General features: G+C 41.1%; 1 protein-coding gene across 4 annotated transcripts; it reads left to right on the top strand.

Annotated features, from left to right (window-relative positions):
* Nucleotides 1–337: 337 nt before the first annotated feature.
* Nucleotides 338–10016, top strand: ushbp1 (Usher syndrome 1C binding protein 1). 4 transcript variants are annotated; one of them, XM_055006070.1, is made up of 14 exons: nucleotides 338–528; nucleotides 1486–1709; nucleotides 1892–2028; nucleotides 2294–2457; nucleotides 2730–2918; nucleotides 3223–3470; nucleotides 4191–4331; nucleotides 4526–4629; nucleotides 4744–4879; nucleotides 5068–5308; nucleotides 6589–6747; nucleotides 7658–7755; nucleotides 8050–8147; nucleotides 8732–8854. In XM_055006070.1, exons 1-13 carry the CDS (start codon nucleotides 523–525, stop codon nucleotides 8120–8122), a joined length of 1920 nt encoding a protein of 639 aa, XP_054862045.1. In that variant the 5' UTR covers nucleotides 338–522; the 3' UTR covers nucleotides 8123–8147; nucleotides 8732–8854. The 4 variants fall into 4 exon arrangements, with proteins under 4 accessions (XP_054862045.1, XP_054862043.1, XP_023143594.1 ...); XM_055006068.1 differs by lacking the exon at nucleotides 7658–7755 and adding an exon at nucleotides 8970–10016 and having other exon boundaries at nucleotides 341–528; nucleotides 4526–4614; XM_023287826.3 differs by lacking the exon at nucleotides 7658–7755 and adding an exon at nucleotides 8970–10016 and having other exon boundaries at nucleotides 341–528; nucleotides 5071–5308.
* The last annotated feature ends 400 nt before the right edge of the window (nucleotides 10017–10416 follow it).

The raw sequence follows: 10416 nt of genomic DNA, 5'->3' as shown, positions 1-10416 counted from the left end.
AACAGTAAGATTACATCAAGCCATTCTGACGTATGAAGGGATTATAATATGTAAAAATGTCAAAATATGAAACTTTGATACATAGATGAGCTTTTAGGGGGTTAACTACTGGCCAGAGGGGGGCTTTAAAGATTAACAAGTGTTAGTTTAAACTAATTGCCACTTTATGCATTTCTTAAAATAAATGACATAATATCCAGAGAGGATATCCAGAGTCCACATCATTGGTCACAGTCTGCTGTTAAGCAGACATGGAAGCTAACAGCGGACAAAACAGGAAAGGACACAAAGTGGAGGGGAATGGGTGGGGATGACTTTCACAGTGTTTTCCACTTACTTCATTCATCACGCTGAACGCTGTTAGGCAGATGTGCAGAGAGCAAACTGCTGCACAGACTGACTGACTATTGGAAAATATAATTGCACCAAATAGCAGGACTGAAGAAAACATCACCTCATTTTGTTAAATGTTCAAACACATCACAAACTGAGTGACTGCTGCAGCTAGAAAGACCAAGAAATATGGAGGTAAGTCATGAAGAAATGTGTGAGTGATCGCGCCAGGAATCTGTTGTTTAATGCGTGAACCAGTCTAGCTATAATACAGATAAACTGTGACAAAGTCTGTGAGATCGTAAAGTAGTTTTAAAATGTAATACTTGATCCAGATGCCATACATTGTTTCAACATAATCTCCAAGAGAAGGGTGACTCTTTATAGAATTATTGCAAGTTGTATTAAACTCACAACTGTTCTGACCAGTTTGAATTAGTTGCAGGATTTTTGATGAGTGTTATTCTGCTGTATTAGTGTGTTTGCATTTTTAGGTTTGTACATCCACACAAAGATTACGTACTCAAGTGAATTTGAGGCACAAAACTGCCAAAATTGTAAAAGTACTCACATTGTTGGTCTGGCTGTTTATTAGCCTTTTTCCCTCAGTATGCTGGACTGGCCTTTCTGTGACACTGATGAGGAACATTTGGGTGTTAGGGATAAGGAATTTAAAGCATCTCGTCAACTCTGTAGCACAATATATGTAACAATTCATGTCATTAAAAGAAGAATGTGTTGAATTAAATTTGAATATTTCTGGAATGTGTACACAGTTTATGAGAAAATAAAACAGTCATGGTTTCTTGCAATTTCATGTTTTATGTTTAGACATTTACCCAACATTCTTGATGCAAAACAATAGAAAATATTTGCTAGGCAGGAAGTTGGATCTCAGGATGTTTTAGTTTCCTCCTTTTCCGTCGCTCAAAACAATAGCAGCTAAACAGTCTGGTGTCTGGTTCAAGAGCACTGCAGGTTTTTATGTGGATATATATCCAGCTTTTATTTAGCTAAGTGTAATCATGAAGCACTGGAAGATAAATATAATAACAATAATAATATACAGAAAAATCAAGTTAAAATAATCAATCATCTGAGGTCTACCAGATGATCTTCCTCCAGTCCAAGTACAACTCTGTGTTTCTGCAGGATTCCAGGAGGAGCAGATGTGATAGTCTGGATGCAGGATCAGGGTGTGACACAGAGGTGATGAACCCAAACGACCATATAAGCTTTGACCCTGAGGGCCCTGACCCTGCAGTCAACCTCGAGCCCTCGCAGGCAGAACTGGCTCAGTGTGAGGCTGAAGTGGGAACTCTGCTCAGCATCATCGCTGAACTGAACAAGAAGATGGGGTCGCTGAAGGCACCCAGGTAAGACAAGTACATGAAAACAACTGTAGATTTACTGCAGCGTCATGTTTAACCCTTTTCACTAATGACATCCACATTACTGATGTGAACTCAAATTACACTCACAACACACAGTTTAACATTCATAGATAATATACGATGAGCTTGTTGCTTATCTCGACATAAACACTCTTCTCTGGAAGTGAACCAGGTGACATGAGACCAGCAGCTCCATCCAGACCTCTGGTTCCAGATCTTCTGTCTCACCGGCTGGTCAGACGCAGCCCAGAGAGGAACACTGCCTCCACTGTCTCATCTAAACCACCAATGACTGAGCAAGGTTGGCACCAACATCCCTTAACTTTACCTGTGTTCGGTAAACGTCATCACTCAGGACGCTGTGAACCTGCACTGTAATGGGCCAGAAACTTCTGTCCTAAAGAACAATTGATATTTATTTTAATACATAATACTATATGGATAATCTTGAGAAAAAGCCAGGCACACATGGTGTACGCTGAGAAGAGTTAAATGCCATTATTGTGAAAATAATCATGTCTAAATCCATAAGATGATCTGCTGCATTTCTGCTATTCCTCCTTTAGGAGGCAGTGGTGTTGTCTGGAGCAAACTGCAGGAGGTTTTATCATCAGTGGAGGACTCCATCAGCTGTAGGAGGACATGGGCCATCCCCATCACAGCCTCTGACCAGGACAAACACAAAGAGCACCTCAGAGCAGCTGAGGAGAACTGGGATAAAGCCACCCAGGTATATATGGTTGGGGGAAAAAATCAATCATATCGGATGTATACATTTTTTGTTTGTACAGTTGGAACTTCAAACACAAACTACTGTGAGATCAAATTTACTGGCTATTCTTTGATGAAAATGTTACAAATTCCACAAATTTCATGAAGAGATGAAGTAAAACACATCTGCTTGAGTTTCAATGGATGGGTTTAGGAGAAAATGATGTCATTCTTCAGGCTATCTTTAGACTCCCATCAGTCCCATTGGTAATTTTGGTTCACTGGTCGCAGATACTGGAGGAGATGGAAAGAGAGTTTGGGATTTCGTGCCCATTAGGCCTACTGAAGGACCAGTACCAGGAGGACACGCTGGATGTGGATCAAAGAGAGTCTGTCCTCAGAAACAGTTTACAGGGTCACCAGGAGGAGCTGCAGAGAGCACAAAGCAACATCAGCCAGATGGAAGAAGACAGGAACAAGGTGGGAAATGCTCAGGAGTCACTTTAGTTACATAGTTGATAGATGGAAGTGAAAATACATACTAAAAGCTTTGACTAGATTTTAAAGTAATATAAATTGATGAATCTGGAGGAGTTTTAGTGAGAAAAACTGGATGTAATCACACCATTAAGATAAGCCCATCCCATAGTTTCTTTGCTGAAATGAATTTTTTTCGGCCAGCAAACACTAAACACTGAAGACTGAACATTACACATTTTTCGTAATTAAGCACAGTTTGTGAGATAACAAGAATAAATCTCACTGCTCCTCTCTTGTGTTTCAGTTAGTTGTTCTTCATAAGGCCTGGAGGTCCAGCAGCCACTCCCCATCCTTCCGGCCCTCTACTGGGGCTCTCAGTCCAGACTGGGCCTCTCCTCCTTACCCTGGTTCACCGTTACTCCACAGAAGAACAACCAGAGCTCTAACACCGCTAATTGTGGGTGGGGACGGTTCTCCGTTGGGTTCCGTTAACTCAGGCAGTCCTTGTCCCAGCCCCATCAGCCTGGAGTCTGAGACAGAACGACTGAACAGGTGAGTCAGGGAAGCAGCTCAGGATCTTTCCAAGAAACTCACAGGTAGTTCCTGACTCCTCCTAACCACCTAATTCATATATACCTTTTATATACTTAATCATGCATATAACTTTAGGGCTTAATGTAATGTAAAGTGGTGAATTATGTAGAAATTCACCCATGTATAGTTGTCATTAACGGGGAAATCAGCTATAGAGTCCAAAACTACTTTTTGTACCAGGCTGTAAACATGTTTATTTGTACTGTAAAGTTGGTCGTTTTTACATGAGGGTTGATGGGATTGAATCACTTCTGGAGCAGCCTCAAGTGGACATTTGAGGAACTACAGTTTTTGGCACTAACGCCCTGGAGGTTACCACAAATCTACACAGCCAGAAACGACTGACTGTCGGACTAATACTTAACTCAACCAGAGTAGTAAATTCTGGCACTACTTCAGTCTGAAGAGGTCAAAACTCCACTACTTGCAGTATAAAGGACAATTTTATTGTCAGACCGGGTCATTTTGGCTTTTAAAGTTGTAATGTGTTTTATGGTGACCATGGTGAAGGCCAAAACACAGTGATCTGGTCTGACAATAAAGTTCTTTATGCTCCAAGGGTTGCTGCTGTTTTGACCAGTGCAGTTAAACTGCTCCTTCCTCTGTAACAACTTCATTGTTTGTGTAATTAAAACTCTTTTGCTCATATTCCCCTCATCCTCCTTCCCACTCTCCCAGATGCATTGAGAGGCTGAAGGCCAGAAATGAACGTCTGACTGCCGCTCTGGAGAGAAGGAAGGGAGAGTCGGAGCAGATCAGTATTACTTTAAGCAGACTTGAGTCTGACTGCTCGGCCCTGCAGATGGCTCTCAGATACTGGTACACAATAAAAAGCACCTGATGCACCTGTACACAAGCCTGTCTCAACACATATGCATGTTCTGTGTCAGTATTAGAGTTCTTTGACATGTGTCAAAATACTGAATGTGCAGAGGTCAGCCATCTAACGGTGTTCATTTGTGTTCTTCTCATCTGGCGAAGTCGTGTTTTGTCTTTGTGGTTGTGATTGACAGTGAGGAGTGTGAGGAGGCCTACAGCGAGCTCCTGTCACTTTATGATGCAAGGAAGCAGCAAAGCATTCCTTCACAGACGGACTCAGCAGGTGCTTGCATACCAGGTTTTAACACTACGTACATTTCAGGGCACCCATATAGCACATATACAGCAGGTATAAATGCCAGTGACACACACATCGAACACAGCTGGGGTCACACATTATTCCTTTGATCAGTGCCAGTCGGTGACAGGCAGCCGCCCGACAGTCCATCAGCTCAGCTCAGGAAAATGGGAACTGAAGAGCTGTCCACCTCCTTCTCAACAGCAGGGGTCACAGAGGAGACGGAAACACAGAGTCACACAATGCAGAGGTGACGTTTTAAAGTACTGTTATGCAAGCAAGCAGCACAATGGTGGTTTTATGTAGGTGATGACCAATAAAAAACTAAATGATACTGCTGAAATGTGTCAAAAGCTATTAGAAATGCCAAAATAATAGCGTAAATCATTTAAATCCAAATATAATTGCTACCTTAATTACTCATTATACATGTCCCAGCAGGACACCTGAGCCTGAGGTGGTTCGGGAAGCAGCTCTGCGGCAGCAAATTGAGCGGCTGAAGAAGGACCGAGCAGCCATTTGCCTCCCTAAGCCAGGTCCAGGGGCAGAGAGCAAACTGAGCCCTGAAGCTGGTCAGCCAGCTGGATCCAGATGGGGACACATGACTAAAGATAACACCAAACCTCCTGACAGCAAGAAAGAGAAAGCTTCCCTGTTTTATGAGCTCATCTCAGTCAGGGTAGGAGCTGCCTGTTTGCTGTCTGTGTTAAAGTTTGTATGATAGAAAGTTCAGATCCTGCTAGAAAAAAAAAAGCAGATGTAATCTTGCCTGCAAAGAGATGATGGGAGAAAATGTGACTTTTGTCCTAAAAAACCCTTGGTACTGCAGAATACTACCCTTAGCTGACAGTCCCATAACCCAATGTTTGGAGTGTACATACAGTTTGTATATGAGACACTGCTGACACATCTCTGAGGTCAGTGAGCATTATCAGTTCCATTTACTAATATATACATTCTCTCAGTTATTTAACCCTTCAACACACGTCCCGCAGTTTGGTTCTATACTTCACTCCACCATTTTTATGATAAGGAAACATCATTAACCTTCTTAACCCCAAAATCAGCTGACAGTTTGAACAGCATGCGATCTTTAGAAATAAATAAATAAATTACAAAATTAACCAGAGAAGAAACAAAACAAAACAAACAGCAAACATAAAATGTGAAGTTTTTCAGCTCACCCAAATCTAAGGTTAGAATTAGATTTGCTGCAATCAACAGTCACATGACAAAGATTCAGGAACCTTTCAGCTGAACTGAACTTGATAACGCTTATGGGCACTTAGAAAAATTTTGTACATGTTCCATTTGTACATTCCATTTTCTTCTGAAACAAATTCAACTTTCACCTTCCCTTCTTTTATGATTTATGGCCATATAACTGTGTTACACTGCATATAAATATTTCTGAGTTCTCTCCACTTCTAATCATGGTTGTGCTGTTTCCATAGAGATGCAGGACTTTATATTGCTGTGAAAAATGAACCCAATGTGACAGGAGCCAAAAAACACAACAAAAAGAAAAGATCCTTAATTACATCACCGTGTCAAACTTCACAGCCCATTTAGTACATGCTGCTGAGATCACTAAGTGCTGCTCACTATTCATCAGATATGGAATCTCTGTTAGGGAGAAGGGAATCAGTAACCAAAGGGTTGATTCTGGACAAAGTTAATAACACAAACATATATCGTACATCAATACAAACAACCAACACCAACATGAATTTACAATGTTAGGGGACCACTGCAGAATTAAACAGCTGTCAAGCTTTGATGACCATCAGCTGTAGTTACAATCAAAGTCATACACATTCTACAGCTTTAACTCCCACAACAACAGCAAAAGACGAGGTAAAACATTCTGGTTGTGCTTTAGATGTGACAAGTCTTTTACTGTAGCTTTGCTTATGTTGTATTTGATTTTAATTCTTTATATACTCTTCGTTCGTTTAGGAGGAGATGTCTGATCTGCGCGCTCTGATCCGCCTCAAGGAGAAAGAGCTGAGGTGTCTGGAGTGGAGTTTAGTGGGCCAGAAGGCCCAAGAAGCTGCTGGAGTTTTCATCCCAGAAAGTCTCCGAGAGGAGGTGGAGGATCGTAAGACTGAACAACAGGTAGGACAGACTCCTGCAGTGGAGGCGTAGGCTTTTTTATAAATTTGCAAATAACACAAAGTCAAGGTGAAACGAGCAAGAGGGAGCAGGACGTTGGTCTACTGTGGCAGACCCGATTCAAATATGGGTGTCCCACATGGGAAATCACACATGTACCAAAGCAGAATCCCTCCAGGCAAAGAGGGATATTTTGGTTCCACAAGGTCTTCTGCTGGGCTGTCCTGTCGCTGCAGCACAGATTCATACCACGCGCCTCCGTCATTGTGGATGACAAAGACCTGAACAGTTCCTTTAGCTTAACACAGCTTGCTGTCACTCAAGACTCCATATGTTAACTCATCTGGAAGTACTTTGTACCAAGATTTAAAATTTCCACAATTTTTCTTCATCAGACCTCTCGAGTCCGGCACACTCCCTGACTTCTGCTGGCTTTATGATGTTTAGTTGTTTCCATCAAAATCGCAGTAGCTTTCCATGTGGCTGCATAAATGACTCACATGCAAAACAGTGTCCTGGCTGTGATCAGATTGTTGGAAATTCAAACATGTTTGATCCTTATTTTGAAAAACCTGCACTTTGTATGTGACGGCAATGAATAATGAACACCATGATCCTGTCTTTGAATCAGATTTCCTGGGTTCCCTGTAAGCACCATTTCCCAAATATAATGCAACCAAGATAAAACCAAGGTCAAGCATCTTGCCACTCGGCAGACATCTTGGTTGTACCCTTGGGCAGTTCTTTCCACCTAACTAGACAAGCTCCTCTTGAAATGAATGTGGATGGATGCTGTATTCAGGATTCTTTAGGTGTTGAGTCTTCTCCTTATAAAGTCTCAGATAAGACTCAGAGCTGGGATACTAACATGCATGTAAATGTCATCAGTGTTTTTCTCATTCACAACATTTAGATCTGTGGTTCTCAACCTGAAGGTCAAGTCCCCACAGAAGGCCCGACCATATATCTGATCTACAATACCCAGGAAACCAACAGCATTGTTTGTAAAAAGTACATTTCTCTGAAGAACATGAGTTTTTTTCTGACATTTCTATAATCCTTGTTTTTTTGTTGTAAGATATTGATCATATTAACTTCTTCAGGCCATTAAAAAAAAGTGTTGAGTGCTCACAATAGCGGGAGAGTAAACAGTGCATCATTTTAGATGAGCATAATCTAAATAAGCCAGGCAACCACAGCTTCAGATTAAAGTGTACACATACCACAGTGTTAAATAAAAGGAGAATTGAATGAAAGTGGCTTGTTTGAAGTTTCAGTATAATCCAAATGTCCATTACGTTTCAGAGGCTCTGTGAGAACGCAGTTAAGCTCGGTTGTGACGGAGACATCATTGGACCTCGAACCAGACCGATTCTGAAAGAGCTGCAGGCAGTTCTACTGAGGTGAGACAAGAAGTCCACATACTGAGGCCCAGTGTTTAAAGTGTGGCACTAGTACTGTAAAAAGTACAGTCTGAGTTTGTCTGTCACATGCATGAAATAAATCACGTCATCATACTATTGATTAAAGTGCCTACTAAAAGATATATTGGATTTATTTTAATTTTGGCTTTTCTCTATTTTTAAAGTGTCTTAAGAACCTGTTAAATCATCACCTGGAGTAAAGTGCATATTGAAAATGCATCAAACATCTCAGGCATCTCTGACCTGGTTATGATCAGTTGCTTAGGAACGCTGTCAGCAGAAATGCAGACTTCGGACATGAAGAACTTGTAGTTCTTTGTCTCCATGAAATGTCAGTGCATCCTTTATATCCTCTGACCTTGAGTGGCAAATACTTCTAAATAAAGTACTGCTGCTGACACAATGCATCACATTCACTTGGAAGCCAAGGACACGCAATAAAAATGGTTCTTTACATAGGTTTTATATGATTTATGTAAGTAAATGTCTTTAGTGTCTTGAGTAAAATGAATAGCCTGACAATTATGTTCTCCCTCCTGATGGTAGCCATTGTTCTTTTTCAGGGAACAAGCTCTGAAGAAAAGACTGGCTTTGGTCCAAGACTCCCTGAACGCGGCTCTCTCAGACAGCGCCACCCACAGGAGGGACAATGGAGAGCAGATCGCTCGTCTCACACAAGCTCACAGGTGAAAATCATATGAACAATATACAACATGCTGTTTTATCATCACCATCTTTCCCCATTTAAAGCTACACTAATGGATGTTTTAAATTGGCTCTTGTGGGTCTGTTTCATTTCAGCAAAGCCTTGAGTTCGTATCGGCAGATTCGCAGAAAGTACCGGGAGCAGGTGTGGAGGTTGGAGCAGAAAGTGGTGGCCATGACAGAGAGTCACAACCACAACCAGAGTGGAGCAACAAAAGCTGCAGGGGAGGCCTTGGAGTGGAGGAGGGAGGAAACAGTTCTATGAGACATTAATTCTTCCGTTAGAGAATCAGCCATCCTGAGAGTCACGTGTTATTCTTTTTATGATGTACAGATCTGCTGAATATAAGCTGCTCATACAAAAATCTGCTGTAATTTGTTCTTCATTAGACACTTAAATCTGTAGTTATATTTCTGGCCTAGTAAATAAATATCTATTTATCTACCAACCCCTTAATGACATCCACAGTAGTCACTTTGGGCATGGTTCTGAGAGGTGAATACAGAGAATATAGGGCAGTAGAACATGGAAAATGCTGTGAATTCTGCCTCGTGAGACTCACCAATAAACTGAATAGGATTCCGAGGCTTAACTTGTCTAACAGGACATCACAAGACACATTCCTTGTGTCAGAGAAACAGCTGTCATGCACTCATGAATTTCTACAGCTGACTGAAGGCCTGGACCCACTAAGGACCTCGGGACTGACCTCGAAAGCGTACATGTCCATTTTCTCATAAAAGCCAACTCTATAAAGCCGAGCTGTGGTGACAGAGCTGCACTAGAAGGGGGACAATGGCCGGGACACAAAATGTACGGCAAGACCATTTGTCTTTTTTACACCTCACTTTCTCTGCCTTTCAAGCTTTAAGGGTTCTGTTGAAGGGTCAATTCACCAAATCACAAAACAACCACAAAAACATACTTTCTCACTTAACTCAAGTGGTATTTAGATGTGCAGACAGACTAACTGTCTCTATCTCTTAGTTTTTTTGTCTTCATCCTAAACACTGCTCTGTCATTAGAGTGAAAATGATCTCTGTGGTTTATTTTAATATAGTAGATGGCAGATTGAGCATTTATATGAGTCTAAGAAACTACAAGTCTTAGCTGTTTGAATAAATGACTTTAAACTATTGAAACTACTTGTATGTGTTCTGCTTTGAACCATTCTAGTGCGAATGAATGGTCTTGGGGATGTGAGCTACAGAGAGGGCAAGAAAGTCAAAAAGTTTAAAGATGAATGTATGTCATTTGACTTTCTGCTTTGGTGAACACGGTTGAATTTTGAGGATTCTATCAACTCAAATGACATTTTGTCCCTTTAAAATGGCCCTTTACTAAAGTGGGTGTATTGCTCCTTTAACATTTGGGCAAAGCAAATACTCAGGCTGGAAAAATTAGAAACTTCAAGTTGCATCAGTGCAAACTGTTCATTAGAGAGAAATCAAATCATTTAACTCTGTCCAACTTTAACCGGTGGACATTAAATCACTTGTTAACTTAATTTGGATACACGTAATTCAATTGAATGTAACCGAT

Source organism: Amphiprion ocellaris, chromosome 2, assembly GCF_022539595.1.
Source record: "Amphiprion ocellaris isolate individual 3 ecotype Okinawa chromosome 2, ASM2253959v1, whole genome shotgun sequence".
NCBI classification, from domain to species: Eukaryota; Metazoa; Chordata; class Actinopteri; family Pomacentridae; genus Amphiprion; species Amphiprion ocellaris.
This window is presented reverse-complemented; position numbering and strand designations above follow the sequence as displayed.

What these genes read in the sequence shown, in the direction of transcription:
- ushbp1 (XM_055006062.1), top strand. An exon ending in GGGTCGCTGAAGGCACCCAG is followed by an intron (nt 1,710 to 1,891) that starts GTAAGACAAGTA and finishes CTTCTCTGGAAG; the next exon opens with TGAACCAGGTGACATGAGAC. An exon ending in GAGACAGAACGACTGAACAG is followed by an intron (nt 3,471 to 4,190) that starts GTGAGTCAGGGA and finishes CCACTCTCCCAG; the next exon opens with ATGCATTGAGAGGCTGAAGG.